General features: G+C 39.6%; 2 protein-coding genes and 1 pseudogene across 4 annotated transcripts; all 3 read right to left on the bottom strand.

The window, feature by feature from the left end:
• Window positions 1-262: 262 nt before the first annotated feature.
• On the bottom strand, window positions 263-3753 carry LOC105048031 (uncharacterized; annotated as a pseudogene).
• Window positions 3754-5081: 1328 nt separating this feature from the next.
• On the bottom strand, window positions 5082-11485 carry LOC105047838 (nudix hydrolase 19, chloroplastic). 2 transcript variants are annotated; one of them, XM_010926940.4, is made up of 7 exons: window positions 10810-11485; window positions 10119-10259; window positions 9775-9879; window positions 9102-9201; window positions 7655-7747; window positions 5388-5624; window positions 5082-5280 (listed from the first exon to the last, which is right to left on the bottom strand). In XM_010926940.4, exons 1-7 carry the CDS (start codon window positions 11374-11376, stop codon window positions 5243-5245), a joined length of 1281 nt encoding a protein of 426 aa, XP_010925242.1. In that variant the 5' UTR covers window positions 11377-11485; the 3' UTR covers window positions 5082-5242. The 2 variants fall into 2 exon arrangements, with proteins under 2 accessions (XP_010925242.1, XP_010925240.1); XM_010926938.4 differs by having other exon boundaries at window positions 5082-5624; window positions 10810-11484.
• A 3573-nt stretch (window positions 11486-15058) lies between these two features.
• Window positions 15059-19437, bottom strand: LOC105047839 (zinc finger CCCH domain-containing protein 39). 2 transcript variants are annotated; one of them, XM_010926941.4, is made up of 3 exons: window positions 18942-19437; window positions 17814-18596; window positions 15059-15631 (listed from the first exon to the last, which is right to left on the bottom strand). In XM_010926941.4, the coding sequence occupies exons 2-3, from the start codon at window positions 18505-18507 to the stop codon at window positions 15402-15404; spliced, it is 924 nt and encodes a 307-aa protein (XP_010925243.1). In that variant the 5' UTR covers window positions 18508-18596; window positions 18942-19437; the 3' UTR covers window positions 15059-15401. The 2 variants fall into 2 exon arrangements, with proteins under 2 accessions (XP_010925243.1, XP_073116723.1); XM_073260622.1 differs by having other exon boundaries at window positions 19198-19437.
• Window positions 19438-19725: the final 288 nt, after the last annotated feature.

Below are 19725 nucleotides of genomic sequence, written 5' to 3'. Positions count from 1 at the left end.
TAATATTTTAAAATTTAAAATTAAAATAAATATTTTATTATTTAAGATGAAAATAATCATCGCAAATAATTTATATTTACGATGAAATTTTTTTTTCCGTCGCTAATATAAGTTAGTTGCAATGAAAAAAAATTTTATCATACATATTTTATTATTAACGATGAAAATAATTTTTTATCATAAATAATTTTATTTATGATGAAAAAATATTTCATCATAAATAAATTTATCATAAAAATCTTTTTTTTTTTTACAGTGAAACTTGCCGCAAACTGATACATGCATAGATCCAGAATGAAAGAATTGTGCCGCTCTTGTAAACCTTTGCAGGAAGAAAAGCAGACATCATGGTTCTACGAGATACATCAAAGTTGAAACATTGGTACAAGGGAAACATGTCTGGAGGGGGTGCTTGTAGGTCTGTACCATCCAGTACTCATTCACAGAAGCCATGCAACACCATAAAAAGTCATTGCTCTTTGTTTCCTATTGTCAGAAGCCTGAGGCTTGAACCGCCCGCATTCATGTGTTCTATGCTGCTAATCGAGTATTCATTGAGAGTTCATACCAGACATGCAAGGTGCATCAGGTTTAATGGCTCTTTTGCTCTGTCACGTTAAAGTTAAAATAAACCTTCTATAGCTGGTGGTGTTTCCTCTCTAGAATAACAATGTTAGACTTCATGAAACTGGGAAAAAATAATAAGCTCCATTCCTGCTCTTTGATGTCACTGCCCATCCTTTTCTTTAACAGCAAAATAGTATCAACAGGAGTCACATCCACAAAAAGCTACTTCTTTAATTTGTTTGCTGCTGCTGGCTCCTCTTGAACCTTCAGAAACACAGGCTTCCACAGAGGCTATGATACTAGTTTCTAGCTTATGGCCTCTCACTGCTGTCCTTACTTTCCTAACAACTTGCTGTTTCATCACCAGTCTTTCAGCAGCTGATAGATTTTTACACATATCTAATCCTTTGATAAACCTCACAACTGCACCCCGGAAATTCCCACCAATTTTTTCAATGTTCGCTAGTTTCTCAACCGGTTGTGATGAAATCATCCTTTCTATGCACGGTTTGGTTCCTACCTCCACAATGTCCACGAGGAAAAGCATGGTCAGCTCCTTTGTCTTCAAAAACTTACGGTCCAAGCAACGGACGAATTTTTCTATGAGGCCCATTTGGAGAATTCTGTTCAGGACCAGATTTCCTCCTCCAAATATAATCTGATGGAGAGCTGTGTATGCTAATTCCTGCAACTCCTCATTGTTGCGCCGCATCATCTTAACCAGCTCAAGAACAATATCAAACTCTAAGAGCTTACAGATGAAAGGCTCGCCACCTGTGCAGTTTCATCAGTACAAAAGCAGATTCTGATCTTGCCCCGTTTTGTCTGGTATCCCCATGTTGCAGCAAAAATGCTAATCTTTCTATTAAATGACTCTGTAGGAGCATGTCCCGTATCCTTGGATTGCTTGCTTTCTCAACTAGAGGTATCAAATCCTGCATTGCCTCCAGAACCTGTTTGTATTCTCCATCAAAGTTCTTGTGAAGAATATCTTCAAATGGCTGAGGTTTTGGTGATGGGATTACATTTCTATCTGACAGAACAAATCTTTCCAAGGTGAGCCTTGCATGCCAAGGCATAAGATTCAATGTTCCAGGTCGTAAGCACCCTTGTTCCAGAGGCCCCCTAGTTCATAAAATGTTTTCAAGGTGATGATAGCATGATGTTGTGCAACCTCAGAGCCACTCTCAAGAAGTATTAGTAGTTTCTTATCAATTACAGAAGCTATCATCATTTCGACTGCCTTCGACTTTCCAGCTTTAGTCAATGATGTCAGAGTCATAAATACACTCTCATGCCACTCCTCAGCATCAGGGGCTAGTAGCTCTGCGAGTTGATTCATGGGCATGCTTCTTAAAACTTTATCAATGGTTGCTGTGCTCCCATGTTCTGCAAGCTTTGCAACCGCAGCAGAAACTGTTGTTTTAGTTGACGAGTCATTGCAGTCTGCTAAAAGCTTTAAGAGTTTGTCTATTGCATCTGTTTCCTCAACAGTTTGGACATAGTCATAGTAATCCTCTTGGATAAATATGGTTGTGATGGCCGTCGCAACTGCTGCTATTAGAACCTTTGATCCAGCAGACATGAGCTCTGCAACCTGAGGACCCAGTATTCCAGTAAAACTCTTCCTGCTAGCTTCGAGTTCAGAGATTGATTTGCTTGCCATAAGAGCACGGACAGTAGTTTCTAATGTAAGGACAACCGGTCTCTCATGCAAAACACTAAGGAAGGATTTCATGTTCTCCTCGAGAGGCCTTTTGAACAGTCTCCTTCCCAAAGATAAAAAGCCAAGGAGCAATTGATGCAGCACCATCAGAGGAGGATTCTATCAGGAGGCTTCGGATGGCATCATTTGTTTTATACTTTTATTGTCAAGGTACAAGGCAACCATGTCATGGGTATGACATGGTACAGCAAATGAGAATCCAGTTTGATGAGTAAGGATCCTTCCACTAGCTTACAGACTACGAGGGGAAACATACTCTCCTGTCCAAGAACTGACCAAAGTGCTTCCAGGCAGGCCTCTGGGACAGGCAGCCCATCCAAAATAGGGAAACCCCCCAGAGAGAGAGAGAGGAGAAAAGAAAAGCTCAAATTCTTCATATAGAACAGGAAAAAAAAAACAAAACGAAAAAAAAAAGACGTTCGCACCATGAGTTTCAACCTGTGAGCTATGGTTTTAGTTCTTGAGAAGAAATGAATGGAATAAAGATGCTTCGCAGGCGTAATACGGTAATAGTGGAAGCCTGATGATGGATCATGGAAGCGTTTTGGTGGGAAGAAGACCGGAATCGTCAAACAAGATCGGCCGGCGAACGGCGATGCTTCGACCGCCGAATATAGTAATCAATAATTTGTTTGCAATAAAATAAGGATGTTGAAGGCAATGGGACAACTAAGACGAAAAGTCAGAAATACCCTCATACAAGGATACGTACTGAATGTAGGATTTTGATACCACAGTACCTCAAAGAATACCTTAGTTTTTTTACATTTTACCTATTTCTGATCGTCACCTTAAAAATAGACCACTCAAATTTTGATGGAAAAAAATCCCAATATAGACTATTGAAGGCTAGGGAAGGGGGGGACCATGACTGCACAATGAGAGGGGCGGCAGCGTGGAGCAGCCGCAAATCATCAATGTGGAGAGGGGGGCAGGTGGTGATGCAGAGCAGTTGCGGACAGCCGACGGAAGGTGGATGGGAACCACGGGTGTGCACCAAGAGGGATGGTGATATGGAGCAATCGCGAAGCCACCGACAGGAGGATGGGGGTAGGGTGAGAATCACGGGTGTGTGTCGGAAGGGACGGCGGCATGGAGCAACCGCAGGCAGTCAATGGAAGAGTAAGTGGGAATCGTAGGTGTGCATCGAGGAGGCAGTGGTACGGAAAAGCTATAAGTTGTTTGGGGGGAGGGCCGAGCAATTGTGGGTACCTAGTTGCAGACCGTCACGAAGGGGAGGGAGCAGTCACGGTCGCTGAGGAAGTGGGCGGCACAAAACAGCGGAAAGTGCTACCGAAGGGGGGACCACCACGAGCATGAGGATGGACAAAGGCGGTGCAGAGGAGCTACTGGCATCGTGGAACGCTGGAGAGACAGAGACAAGTGCGGCGGAGCCGCGAGCAAGAGGTCGGGATGGACGCGAAGGAGTTACAGGTGGCGCCCAAGAAAAGGAACACGAAGAAGCCACACGTAGAGAAAAGAAGAAGAAAAAAATATTATTTTTAAAAAATTATATATAAAAAATAATAATATATAATATTTAAAATATTTTTATAATAAAATATTATAAAAAAAACATCATACCAAAATCCACACACACATATATATATATATATATATATATATATATATATATATATATATATATATATATATATATAATTTTTTATTATTAAAATTTATTTAAATAAATAAACAAAAACAATAAATGCTTCTAAAGGGCAACTGAGACCAAAATTTCTGCCTCATTTATGTTAAGCTTCCAGCACAATGCACACGGGATCTTTCTGATAAACCATTATAACCGCTGTAGCATATAAAAATATATTTTTATTTTTGGATTATAAAAATGCGGCTTGATGCCTAGAAATATAGCAACATGGCAGGTCACTTCGCAGCCGTTCATGGCAACTCAAAAGTTAACCACAAACAAATACAGTGAGCAGAATTTCTCAGCAACCCGATGACAAGATCACATGATGATGTTAACCCTATACAGGTTCAGAAAGCGGACGATCTTACTGTCAACTTTTTTACCATCATCATTGACGAATGGCTGCAAACTTTGGTAGTTAGAGTTAGATTCAGCGTTTTTGTTGCCGGTTCGAAGAAATAAATATCGAGCAGGAATTTTATGGGCATCACCAATTCCTACCACGAAAAAATGCGGCACGTATCAATAATAAGTTTGTTCAAACATAGACCTGGGAAAGGATGCACATAAGTAACAAATACGGTCATCTTCTGTACATCTCTATCAGCTTTTCAACTACTAACCATCGAGGAGAAATCAAATTGCCTTCAAAGGAAGTTACTGTTGGACATCTTGTGATCATTTTCTCTATCTAGAAGGAATAATAAAACTAGACGAGGGCACTAACAAGCACACTTGTTAGTCTTTTTAAGGTTGGTACCAAGAACCTCGTTTAAAATTCTACCTTCACCCAGATTTCCACCAGGACTTCTCCCATCCTAGTTCTCAAAAACGAGAACTAGACCACTTTCTGTTGCTTAGTCTTTTTAAGGTTGGTACCAAGAACCTCGTTTAAAATTCTACCTTCACCCAGATTTCCACCAGGACTTCTCCCATCCTAGTTCTCAAAAACGAGAACTAGACCACTTTCTGTTGCTTAGTCTTTTAAAGGTTGGTACCAAGAACCTCGTTTAAAATTCTACCTTCACCCAGATTTCCACCAGGACTTCTCCCATCCTAGTTTTCAAAAACGAGAACTAGACCACTTCCTGCAACAGAATTTAAAGCTTCCAACAAAAAATTAAAAAAAAAAACTTCTAGAAGTAATAAGCAGCATGGTATCATTGCAAATAGACCGCAAAATACAGAAAGCATGAAACCAGCAAAAAGATAGCCTAGGAACATCAATATGATCCCCTTAACGAGGTGCCAATGTATAAAAATGTGAAAATCAAAAGCAAACTTTGGAGGCCCGGTCATGGAGCGCAGTTCAGCGGTATGCCAGCAAATCTGTCTGTCAGGATGACAAAGATGTTATTTCACAGAAAAATGAAGTGACTCAGGAGCAGAGTCATAAGTTTGACACGGAATTCAACTGTTTCGGCAACAATTCGGTGTTACCAGGTGCACCTTCATGAACCCATGAAGAGATCAGATGATGTGCAATGGCAAAGGGTCCAGGAATAAACATCTGAGCCAGCTCCCCACTCTCCACATTGAAGTCTGTCGAGAAGTTCTGACCTTTCTCGACACCCTTACACATTTGGTTGACCTTGAAGGCAGCCGTCCTTTGTGCTTTCTCGTATTCAGCAAAGGTCAATGCATTCCTGACATCTTCTCTGCTGTGCCATTTAGCATCTATGCAGACATCAGGAACAATATGGTCAAAAAAGACTAATTGCATCTATTTGGGGTCAATATGCATGATTCTGGTGGGGAGGAACAGGAGGTTCTTTCAAGAGACATGCAACTCACTGGAGCAGCTGATATATCAAGTTTATGGTGGGCAGCTAAGTCATTGGTGCAAGTGCTAAGAAATTTCAAAAACATAACCACGTAATGAAGAGAGTCTTGTCCGTTTTTGGTGGTTGAGCTCACTTTGGAGAGCTCTTTGGTTATAAGCGGCTTCATTTACACAATGAATTGGACCGGACTTCATCCAATCCTCCTTTGCTTTAAAAAAAAAAAAAAAAAAAAAAGGTATGACTTTGACAACAGACATCAGAGTAAAGTTTACAAGACTACATGTAAAACAAGCTTGGAACATATGAAGAAAAGGGCATGGAAAAGTCTACAAGCATGCATTGTTGCATGTTCTAGTAGTGCAATTAAAATTTTCTTACCCCATACAACTAACCAACCATGTACATGCATGAATACATCCAAGCTCATATACACTAACAAAATTTTTCAAGTTATGCATGATATTTTACTATTACACACACACATGATAAATTAAGCCTGTCCCAGACTGCTGATGCCGTAAAGCTACTGGTTCTCATGATTCACCAATAATGGTTAATGAGACATATTACTTCAACTTTAAAGAGCTTGCTTTTGAGTTCTTAGTTTAGCTTCTTCTTTCAAAACTACTCCATGTAAACCCTCTTCTTTTCCAATCTGAGCTTGGGATCCTCAACAACAGTGTTAATTTAAGGTTGGAAGAGAATATAATTGCAGCCTTATCCCCTCATATATGCGACATCTTACAGACTGGACCATATGATGTTAAAAAAAAAAGGTTATGGGAGTAGAAAAACTTCGATAATACACCCAATTATTTTAACACATTGGACAGGTATTGAGTTATAAATGGATAAAGTTCTATTTTTGTCTGTCCAAAAAACAAGCACAAACATTTGATGCGCTTAAGTTTTTGCATTTATTTTAATTACTTCCTTTCCTGCCCCTTTTCTCTAAGAGTCTTGAACTTGGATTTCTAACTCATATAGGGAGCTAAAACTTTGCTATAGTCGGTCCTGCCCTAACTTTGAGCATTGGATGCCACACCAAACAGTTAGGTGCATTTTATCTACTTGGTCGTCGAGACAAATCACTTATAGAAGCCTTCTGGACAGACGAGTTAGAGACCTTTGGTCAGTCTATTATTTTATCAAGTTCTATCAGACAAAGGCCCTCATGATTAGTCAGTTCAGAACGTCTTCTTTACAGATCAATAATTAGTAGTGAGAGAAACACCAGAATGGACATATCCCAAGTGCAGTGGGATGCATACCAGAATAATTACTTCAATGGCATGTTACACTAAATCAGAGACATAATTATTACTCAGTTTGAACAAGACTTTGCATTAATGGGTCGGTTGTTCCCCACCCAAGTTAGCCATGTTGGCACAGGCTGATGCGAGGGGCACATTCTATGAGAGATTGTAATTCCTGGGAGAGTACATGATCTCCCATTTTAATAAAAAAACAAAAAGATGTGTTTTATCCATATAATCTGGTCCTTCAAATTATTAAAATTCATTTATTTCAGCCAATTTATCCACTATCCAGAATAACATAAACACTTTCTATCCAGCAGATTCGCTTGGGTAAATGCCTAAAAATGTGTAGCACTATTTCATCTGATTCAAGATTAGAGTAGCAGTTATTACAGAGATGAAGCAAAAATATGGGATCAGAAAGAAAAAGAACTTTCAAAACATGATAAAAGCTTACAATTATATGATGCGAGAAGCATTTATTCTTAAATGATGAGATTTGGTAATCGAATATGATTTCTTCATTTTGTTCAGATGTCAATTCAGAGCAAACTTGGATTCTCAGGATTAGGGAAAGGCCCTTCTGATACATGACATGCTAACTATTTCCAGTTTGCTAAATCATGAGACCACTTTGCATGAAAGATTTATTAGTCAAAAATACCTTCTAATTCTGCTTTGTCAACATGAATTTCAAATGATTTTGCATATGCAAAGAATCCCACCATCAACTGACATGGCATACTGTTTGGCCCCACTGAAAAGAAAAAAATCAAATAAACAGTCAATGCTTGTCATAAATCTTTGTGCTTTCTGAGAAGTTAATTCACTAGATGTAAGCTTAAAGACAGATATGACAGGCAACTGTATTTCCTAAGTTAAATTTCTGGTCGAAGTCATCTTTTAATTGGTAATTTGGGTTAATTTTGTGGCATAAATGGTAAATGTTCCTGTTGATGGATACAGGTGCCGATCCAACCCATGAATTTATTTTTTTTTATCTTTCTGACAGGTGTTAAAGAAATAAGATATTTTGATCAGCTGCAAAGCATTGCAGGTGGGAATAGTTCATATGCATATGACCTTTTTAGGTGCAACATTGAAAAGAAACAGAGAAAAAGGACAATAAAAAAGAAGTGAAAAGGATAGTCCAAGCAGACAGCAAGTTTTGCAATTTTGCCCATCTACAAAGTCCAATCTGTAAAAGAGTGCATCCGATGTGTCTTAGTTTCAGGTCAGCACTTGAGTTGAAGGTTCTTTTAAAAGTTCATGGTCCTTATGGCCAGAGAGAGAGAGAGATGGAGGACCGGATGCAGTCTAATAATGCAAATCTTCACAGTATAGCCATGAGTAGAATGTCTTTGTCGCTGAAGAAAATGAATCGGTATCGACCATTGTGAACACTGCCAGAGATTAAAGTCACATCCTCTTAGTACTAGTGATTTGTAATGCCTTTGCAAAGCTGCAAGATGGTCGTTCAAGCGAGCTAAAAAAAAAAAAATCTTATTAACATACAATTTATGTTTAATTTTATTAAATGGAATTTCGACAAAATTTCAATCTATACTTTAGGTTCATGTAGTTGAGAACTGACTTCACACAGCCAGTTACTACCGGCAAGTCTAGGAAAAGATATTCTACAGGCTGCTGTACATCAAATTGGTAGCAGAGCTTCAGGTTAGACACAGTTCACGTAATGGTAGTTGACCCAGTTCATTTGGCATGTATGAACTAAGTTATGGAGATAACTCAAGAACTACCACTGGATTGCTTAGTGAAAAGAATTCCCAGTAATCAAGTATCAATAACTTTAGAGAATATTTCAAATGCAACAGCATTACAATCTCCAACTAGTCCATTAAGTAAAATATGCCACATTATAACCTTTCTTTATTGAATTAGAATTTCAGCAAGATTGTTAACCTTTACTTGAGCTAGTGTGCTTCACACATCTACAATATTGCCTGGAAAAATCTTCAGGTATCCTCTAAGGGACGTTCATTTATTTGATTCTTTGGAAATAAGCTCTTTTGAGGAAGCATAATATGGGAGTATTTATAATACATGCCCGCAATAAAATATGCAAAGAGATTTGGAACATAAGGAGATACCAGGCCATGGTTGAGAACTATGATAAACAACCTCGCCCACTTCAATACCAGTCTCTTCCCAGGTTTCTCTTCTCACTGCTTCTTCCAAACTTTCCCCTGGCTAAGAACAGGTAAACAGTTATGATCAACATAAACTGCATTTGAGTTTATTTCACACCTTAACTTCCTTCTTTATCCCATAATTAGTCTCTTCTTGTCCATGTCATTCAGCTCTAGCTAGTCTTGGCCTATCTGATTTACTTGTCAGAACCATACTTGACATCGATCAGAAAGAATCCCTAATTAGATTGTTAAACAAAACTAATGTGCTTTTCCTTCAATGAAAACACAGGGACAAGTGCAGGAGATTAATGCAGGAATCCAACCTTAAATATGGTACAATATATCAATAGCGAACAGAAAAGATTACCGAATTATTTTTGAACAACTTCGATAAAAACAACTGATTTCCATAGATATAGCAAACTTTAGTTTTTAAAATACACCATATGCAGTTGGACAATATACAGTGCCAAGTTTTGATAATTTCAAGAGATCTGCTTCTCATTGTGATGAACTTCTTAATGTGTGCCAGTGCTACATAAAGATTAAACATATTAGACAATATGCAATAACATAAGCCCTTAAAAAATGACAGCTCAATCTCATAAAATCCAATGAGCAGAGCCCATACCTCTATAAAACCAGCAAGGCAACTCCACATACGGGGTACAAATCTTGACTGGCGACTCAAAAGTGCTCGATCATTTGCTTTGTCAATGACTAGCATAATGACAACCTGTTCACAATCATTTGCCATGGTGATAAGATTAAGTCTTTTAACAGCTCTGCATTTAACTTTGCTTAAGATGTACACTGAGTTTACGGGCATTCAAATAAGTAAATTGTTTTCCTTTGGATTTTCAACAAGTGATGCTAGCAGTCATGGTTACACACTAATATATAATCATAATAGGCAATAATGTTAGGGAAGGAGGTATAGAGCAAAAGAGAAATGAAATGGGATCACAATCATACAGGATCAACTCGAGGATAAATTCTCTTCTTGCAGGATTCATTTGTGCATTGCTTCCGCCTCCCCGCCTCAATGGGGACTGTGCTGGCTCCACAGTGCCCACAAAAACGTGACACATTATGCCACTCTAGTAGTGCCCGAGCCTGACCAAAGGCAGGAGTGCCACGTCAAAACATATAGCTGTGATATAGAGCAATTTATATGCAAAAAAATTATTCACGTAGATGAGCTTCATTTCCTTTTTTACCAGACATCAGGGGCAAAAGTTCAGTAATTCCAATCAGTTATGAGATTGGAAATACGAAAAACGTGAATAACTCTCTACAGATAATTTTCTAAGGATAGTTCTCTATGACGAGATCGTACCTAAAATACTCAACTTTATAGGTAACAAAGACTTCCATATCGGACAAAAAGCAAGAGACACGAAACTGTTTGTCCCTGATTCTCCCTACCTTGGTACCACTAGGATATCAGTACATTATTTTCCTTCATTCAAATTTTTAAGTAACAATCAAGAATTTATGACAGCTCTGACTATAGAATGTCAAATAAAGAGATTGGATTGGTGGATTATAATCAATTCTAAATAGAAGTTATGGAACACTGAGAAGAAAGATCACGATCTATTCTTTAGTTAATGGACTCATAAGAACCAATAGATAAATAATGAAGAGGATGAGAATTGCATACATGACCCGCAATTGCCAATTCTCCCATGGTATGAGTGTCTGCCCAATCAGTAGCAACCATCAAAGTCCTCAGCTCCACAAAGCACAAGCCATCATCACCCCCACCGCCCAATCCAACACCGGAAGGAGAAGAAGAGACGTCGATAGCCCAATACACCGTGTCGGCGTCCCCCTCGGACCCCGGCCCCAGATAAACGAAGTCGCCCACCGACGAATCATTAAATTTGGAGGGGGGAACCCATCCAAGACGCCATCTTGGCGGAGTGTCCGACACGGGCTCCAAGGACCGAGCCAAAGGCCGGCCCTTTCTGAAGGCCAAGACCTTGAAACCAGGCGACGACGCCTCGTCGGCGCCGGCGGCTAGGAGGGACTTGAGGGTCTCGAGAGCAGAGCCGGGAGAGCAAGGGCCCGCCGGTCTGGCGAGCTTGGAGCGCAGCGGGTTGCCGGCGAAAGCGTGCGTTTGGAGGTTGACGGACATGGCGGGCGAAATCCTTGCTCGTCGGGTTAGGGTTTTGGGAAGCGGGCGTCTCAGTCTCAGGATTAGGGTTTGGAGAGGAGGGAGGAACATCGCTCAGCGGCCATGCCTTTCTTTATGGTTTGCACGAGAAGGAGGAGAGGAGACGCACCCCGCGGGGCGGGCGGAGGTAGGTGACCCGAGTTTGCGACGCGCTACTTTCTCGATTCGGCGGGTGGGGGTGTGTCCGATGCCGACACGTGGAACACAATGAGGGGATGAGTAGTAGGCCCGCTAATTCTGTCTGATTTATCGGTTCGGAGATTTTTTCTTTTTATTTTTTTTTCTCTGTAATAAAAGGTTCGGAGAATTCTTAATAACACGCAGGCACACCGTTTACCCTTTTCCACGGGTTTTACGTAGGCCTTGCTCCACCCCACACCACACCGGACATGGATGCGTGGATGCCTTTCAAAGTCCGTGCATTATCTTTGGACTAAGAGTGGTTGATTGGAAAACTTGTTAAATAAAAAGGGGAAGGTGTACCCATATAAATAAATAAATAAAAAGAGAAGACTTTATTAACATTAGGGCACATATGGCTCAGCGGATGATGATTCACATTGACCCGGATGTGTTGTTTTTGCTGATACCTTGTTGGTGGCCAGTTCCCGCTATTTGCTGTCACCAGGCCTCAAGCCATTACCGCAGTTGCTGATCCATTTTCTGGCTGTGTTCTTGTTCAATACTGGAGAATTTCATGATTCACCTTATCAAAGCCAGCCAGATATATACCTTTAATTCCATGCATTATGTTGTCTGTGGCCTTAGATGTCTTTACGGTTGATTTTTTGGACTGCTTTTTGTTGTTTACGAGGAAATTTTCAATTGGTAAGAAGGCAGAGCATGAAATGAACAATATCATCACTGTTTTTGTATTATATCCGTATCTATAGCGATTTGGGCAATAGAGAATGTTCCACCGTTGTTTTTATTTTTCCTTTCTTTGGGCAAAGAAGAAGGAAAGCAGGAATGCCGCCCGGCTGGCTTTTATTAAGAAAGAGGGTTACTTACAAGAATTAAAGGTCAGTTCTGCAGCAGCTGAGGAAGATAAAAGAAGCAGCAGTTCATCGAGATGTTGCAGATAACAGATAGCAGGGTAAAACGATAAACTTCCGCCTGCAGATCCGCGATACATTGGCACTTCTGTCCCAGCGTCGCGAAGGCATCGATCACAGGTTCGTGAATGCTTCACTGTCATCATAAATTATCAGAAGTCTTCCAGAAAGTTAGGAAGCTCAGGTAGTGCGAGGACCACACTATCAGAGGTACGTAGCCCTCGCAGACCTTCAATATACGAATCTTTATTATATAGACCGAATCTGAAAATAAATAGAAGTCCCTGATCTGAAATATATAGCTGTCATAAAAAAAGTTATTGTTATTTTGTTGATGTCTACATGTACCCCTAATGTAGGGGCAAGATCAATGGCTTTGGGTTCTTAAACGTGTATATCAACTACAAGCCCTAAAGGAATAAGGCATTCCCTCCACTTGTTCCTCGACTTACTAGTTCACGAAATGAAATCATGTACTATCAAGGTTATACAACTTTGAGTGCCTGTGGATCGATGCTGGATTCGACCATTCTTGAGCTGAACTCATGTGTTATCAGATATGTCCGGCTCACAATTTTTTATCATCTTAGTTGTAAGCTGTGGTTTACTCTTCGTGTTTGAATCTGAAACAGCATCATCCGTTACGGGCATTTCATTCTTCTTTATGACGATCTACGCCTAAGACTTGAATATACGGTGTGAAATGTCTGTTTTCTTACGGATGTTGAGAGCATAATTGCACTACATATGTTTCATTCTCTTTTAAATCAACAAGGACTTTAAGGTCACTTAATTGTGTTTTGGTCTTTTGTAGTTCCCTCTCAGAATTCACTTAAACATGACCAAGTGGAATTTAATCTCTCTTACTATTAACCATAAATCATGCAACGATGGCTATTAAGGCACATTTCTCATGTGCTCTTATGCTAGCGTCTGCTTAATTAACTTGAATGTACTTGCATCCAACCTTAGGTGAGATTGGAAACGGAATGGTTAAAATGCCATACTCCGGTACATTAAAATCATAATACGAGTTGGAAAGGAAGAATTCCTGCCATGACTGCCATGCATGTATAAGTGTGTGTGTGCTGGAGATGATAAAACTTGTTCACAAGTATTTGATTGTTCTTGTATGGCTTGTCTTTCTACCTCTAGGTTGTTCCATTAGATCAGTGCTTGTGCCTGTGTGTATGAGCCTGTGTATCCATGTCCGTTTCGTCATGCCTATGTGCACTTTCAAAGTAAACTTCTTGAATACTGCCATGCTTTTGCAATGTTTGTTGGTCAATAACTTGGTATTTGTAAGCTGTTATATGCAAGCATTTCATCTCTTATGTCACAGATTTTTTTCTTCTCCTTGTCGAAGAATGTTGTTTATGTCTCACACTTGTAACAATTAATTAGCACATGTTATTTTCTTGCATTCATACTCGGTTTGATAATGGTCGTTCAGAATGATAATGGCAACGCACTTTACATTGCTCAATCAGTTTTCATGCAGTGTTAAATTGCACATCATCTTGATAAGTCTTCCAAGAACATGACACCTTCCAAAGTTGTTCATTTTCCTGGATGGCTGATTCCAAATAACATGTCTGTTGCTGTATTTCGAGTTTCATATTTGTGCTAGCTCTTCTTAATGCGCTAGAGTCCTCCATGTCTTCAAGTGAGCTAATATGAACTTGCTATCTAGAAACATGTATTCCAGAGATGACTTGTTCTGCTGTTCTATGCATTTGATGTCTTCAGTTGTTCTAAGCTCAGCTTATATGTATACAGTGTGAAGGTCAGTTTGGTCATCCACCATCAATCATGGAGGTGATCAGTTCAGTCGGGTGCTGTTGCTTACCCGGATATGCATCCATGCGTGGAATGGATGCAATCAGGATGGCAATATTCTTTTGCATTATCACAACTAATACAGTTTGCATGCATGGCATTTAAATTTAGCAGTCTCGCTGCTATTTTTTTGGCCACAATTGAGGATTGGTTCGATTTCCGGTCATCGTAGCTTAATGAGATGATGCAGCTAGTCAGACAGTAATATGTTTTATATTATTGTATACATTGTTTTGGGCATTGCATACTGATTCATCATCACCTGCCTCGTAGCATGGGTTTCAAGGCGTAAAAATTCTACCAATCGAGGTGAAAGAACATGGAGCAGCAGACTACGATGGGTACCGGCTTATGTGAAAATTCGTTTGACACTAAAGTCAAAGAAGCGAGCCATCATTGATGTATTTGCATAATGTGTAATTGTTGCTTGAGCATTTGAACTTTCAATTCATTTTCTGTAAATTGTCAACTTTGTTGAAATTTATAATCAAATTATGGCGACTGCATTTATCTATATTCAACAAAATATTTCATTTCACGGTTGTTGTTGTTGTATCTTAACATATCTCGTCCCACAAACCATAGCAAAAGTCTCATATTTATGATATCATAGCATCAGAAAGTTGATCTGGAAGTATCTGGGACTTGGTCAATTACCATGAAATCCTCCCACCAAAATCCAAAGATGCATCTAGGACTTAGGCCATTTATTCTTTATGGACATATTTTGTGGATTTAGGCAAATTTCGTCATTCCTCCAATCGATTTAGTTAAGAGCATTACTTTACAACCAGGTAAGTTGCTTCATATCTGAAAGAAACCAAGACTTGGCAATTTTCTGGATCCGACATCTGATGTGGTCATATTATTATACAACTTTTACCTTCCAACCAACAAAATCTAAAGTGCATCATGCTCCTAATAGAACAACAAAATACCGAATATAGTAATATTCAGCCAAACTTATGACAAAAAAGAAAAATCTCTGTACTTTCTCATGATTCAGAATTGAGGGACAGCACTATAATGTTTGGATGGAGAGTTGTGTGCTAACATATAGATGGCCACCAAACTTCCCGCTGAGCCAAAGTATAATATCGGTTGGGAACACAAAAGCAAAAATTATTTGATTAAAGAAAAAGCCGTTGATGGACAGGCCCTGAATCAAGTTTCTGCTTTGCTTTAAGAGGTGCGGGAAAAGAGGGGAACATCATCAATCCAATCTGCATAGATGCAACTAAGTTTCTTTGCCAAATTTGGAAAAACACTCTTCTTCTGCTGAGCTTGGCGCATACAAGTGGACTCTGTCTTGATGAACGGGACGTCGTTTGTTGAATTAGAGAGAGGTTTTGATGGAGCGGCTCCAATTTTTGCACTATCTAACTCCCCATGGCCTCCAGATTTCTTTAGCTCTGTGTAGACGGAACAACAAACGAAGTTATGTGACAGCAAACATCTCAAATTTTTAAACTGAATAGCACAGGTCTGCAACGCAAAGCCAACAATAAACAGTGAACAAAGAGAGTTTTTTATCTTGTGTTTCTTCTATGGTCCCTTCGATCAGACCTAGAGTAAGCATGCCATGAGCCTAGAACCTGATATGGAATAACAATTCTCTGGTGTTGTCTCGTTTGACATAAGAAAGCTCGATCCTTCCATGTTATGTATAAATTTTCTAAGAGATGGATAGCACTCTGTGTTAGGAAGGACTTTCTGTAAAAGCATCGAGAAGCAAATCACTAATAGCAGAAAGTGTGTATAACTTTGTGCATGTAAAGACTCTCCAAAGGTTTGGGAAAATCCACTATTCATCCAATATGATAACTGGGCACTGTTGGCAAGCACAAGTTGCGACATTCAGTTGAGGAGAGGAGGTAAGGTTGTAGTAGTAAAGACCAGGAGTGATGACTGATCATCTATCGAAGAGATTGTATTCCAAATATATTGATAAAATCAACTGGGGACTCCAGCTCAAATAATAACCCTAAGGTTACCCCTCCAGCATAGCACTCAAAATCCATTCTTCACCCATGTGCATGATATCCTGAAGATAACACAGCAAAGCTTATTATATGCAAACCCCAATATCAGAACTGACATTTCTGCATGATCCCAAAGGGTTTGAGGATTACAGAACTGATGTTGTAGTCTGATCACTAAGCTTCTGAACTATCATCCAAGTTGTCTCAATTGTGGAGAACAAATCTGCACTTTCCTGGGTAAGATCGAGATTAATTTGATACATTGAAATGGTAAGAGTTCATGGAAACTTTTTTTTCGACAAAAAGTTCATGGAAACTAGAAGAAATGTTCAGATCCAAGCAGCATCATGGTAGATGGGAAGTCGATAAAAATTGGCATAACTAGGAAATCCACAACATACGCTGTTGAAAAACTGGTTATGGATCATGAGAAATAATGGCTGAATGTAAAAGCAACAGATCAGCATCAGAACGGTATAGCGGGGACTAGAAAATGTAAATATATCTTTATCATGTAAAAAAACAATCTCATAAAAAGATTTCCAGAGCCAAGACTATTAAAAGGAATGACAGATTAACAAAGAGAAAACAAACTTAATTTTCAGTTTAAATGAAATATGACTCATAAAACAACAAGGAAAAGAACTTATCGTCATGAACAAGATTCTTGCCATGAATGACCAAAATATGTTGCAAACTCGTTGTGAAACCAGTGGTGTAGAAAGTTAGGTGAAGACCCAGTAACATGGTGACAGCGAGAGAGTACATTCGGTGCTGTATAAAGACTTGAGGGTGTGTTTACAAAGCCCGCTATCCACCCAAATGGATGGAAAACGAAAGTCGATACCTACAATTTAGATGAAGATGTTTGGAGTACTAAATATTGTTGAGATCGTCCATCGTCTTTCGAAGTATTCCATAAATGGATATGTTGAGAGGTTACAACTCAACAGCCATATGACCATTCCCTCCAATCAAACACTTAATTTGCAATTACCCCCCGTCCATGTGACATCTTATGAATAGTATGACCATGCATTTTTGCACAACCCAAAAATCTTGACTAGTTCTTCAAATATGACTTGCTGTTCAAGTGGACGATGAGGATTATAAATTTATAATGTTAACCATACTCCAATGTTTAAGCTTTTGAGCTAGCACTCATATTTCAGGTGTGAAGAACCAATTTTCACTTTTATGCCAAGTAATTATACCATTGATGTGTCACGTTGGAAGTTCTCCACAAATCCTGAAGGCATGATTAGAGATAAGAAAAATTTTATTGTATATGAAAGAAAATAGATTCAATGCAAGCATGGCATAACTAAGAAAAGCTCACTATAACTAGTGGAGAAAATCTTCATCAAAAAACCTAGTGGAGAAGATGTGTTTCTAAATCACTAAAAGCAGCAGTACAATATCAAGTGAGAGATCATTATCAGAGTAATATAGCATAAATTAGCATATAAAATGAGAAATAAGCAAAGAAAGGCAGAATTGAGTTTATATTGAAGACAAAATAATTGCAGACAGTCAGGATGCAGAAACTCACAAAGGAAAACATAAGCTAGATGATTATGATGTCTAAAACTAAGTAACCAGTGAAGCATACCTGCATGGCTATGAGCATAGATGCCTTTTTCACCAAAGGAGCAATGACCTGTGGTCTCCCACTTGTAACGGATCCTCACCTTTAGCCTCTGATTAGACCCATTACAGTCCCCTGCAGATCTAAATCCCCCAGTACTATCAGAATTATGCAATCCACTTCCATGACCCCCCTTTTCGGGCCCTGGCATAGACCCCACGGCCATCGCTGAGCTCTCTCGTTCCACATGGAGATAGGTGCAACGATCCCCATAAGGGCAGACCTCTCCATTGTAGAACTTCCTGCAGATCTTATTCTTATGGATCCTCTGTCGGTCATTGCCATTCACCCGTTCCCCCGCAACAAGTTCCTGCCAATTGGGTGGGGGCTGGCGGAGCTCTTCGATTCCATGCGCAAAGTTGCAATTGCTACCCCAGGGGCAAGACCCTGTTTTGAATTTCTGGCAGAGCCTGGTCTTGAAGAACATATAATTTGTTCCTCTGGTTGGAGGGTTTGGAGGAGCAGGAATCGCTGCCAGTGGATTCAGAGGGACACCATCCCAATTCCTTGGTCTCTTGAAAGGGGGAGCCTCAAATTCTGCCAGGTCTGCTGGGTTCTTCGGCTGCAACATGATCACATCGTCGCTGCTAGCAGCGGCAAGAAGAAGAGGAGGATGAGGGATGAAGCTAGCTGAGGCTTGATCCGGAGGAGTAACCATTGAAACGAACGCTGAAATACTCCGATTTCCAATGGCTCACTTCGAAATTTCTAGGAGAATTCCTTTTGATGCTAATATGGATCGAGAAACTGCAATCCAAGCAAAACCAAGGAATAAAGATCGAAACTTTGAGCATAGAATAGCGGGAAAAAAAAAAGGAAAAGAAATCCGAATGGGGATTCAGAAAGAAAAATGAAATCAAACGATTGAAAAAGATCGGTTCTGAAATGCCTATGAGAAATCTAAATCACTGGTGCTGCCATGAATTGCAAAACTGTAATCAACGCAAAACCCAAGAATACAACCTCTGCTGCCACAGGAAAATCCAAATGCTTATTCGAATAAAAAATAGAAAACAGAATGATAACTTGATGCTCTTATACTAAATTCAACATGAAATCTTAGATCAAGAAAGAGTTTTTGAAGAGACGAACCTTGTGCTCCATACCAACAACAAGTCCTCCCCCGATAGATTGATATGGTCGAGAAAGAAAAGTGGTTTTATGAAAATGAAACTCTAATCCTTACAATAAATGCTTGGCAAAATTATTAGGTTTCCCAAAAGAAAATCAGCATTAAATACTTTGAGAACAAAATAAGAAGAAAGAACGTGTTGCAAAATTCTACATGGTTTATTTGGAAACCAGAAAAAAATGAAAGCCAAAAATAAAATCACCATAATGCTCTTACTCTAATTGAGGCCAAAAAAATTCTCAGCATCGGAAAAGAATATTAAAAAAAGTAACTCTTGGATTCCTAAAACGAAGTCCTCGTGAACACGAGTCCTCGACGCCTGAGGCGAAGAAAAACAATGGATGTAGGTTTCCGAAATTAGAAACTAAGTTAATTCGGAAAATTCATGGCCCGTGGGTACGGGAGGAGGAAGAGCCGTTCCAAGTTTCTCCTCGGAGGCTCTGAACCCCAACGGTCGCCTCTAAAACCCTAATAAGTTAAAAAAATAAAAATAAAAAAAGATTCTAGAGACACCCGTCCGGCCGCACCCAACACATGACGTCGCCTGGCAGTTGCATTATCCGGAGTTTCTCCTCTCCCTGGGTGTCACTTTCGGGTTTCTTTGCTGGTGTCTGAGTCATAAACGCTGCTCTATTTTCCATTAGTTGTAAATTATGACTGTACCAAACAGGAGGTCGCTTCCCACGAGGGAGAGGAATACATACAATACGGCCACTGGGTACCGGGTGGCCGAAGCGTCCCCCC

This window comes from Elaeis guineensis, chromosome 7 (genome assembly GCF_000442705.2).
Source record: "Elaeis guineensis isolate ETL-2024a chromosome 7, EG11, whole genome shotgun sequence".
NCBI lineage: Eukaryota > Viridiplantae > Streptophyta > Magnoliopsida > Arecales > Arecaceae > Elaeis > Elaeis guineensis.
This window is presented reverse-complemented; position numbering and strand designations above follow the sequence as displayed.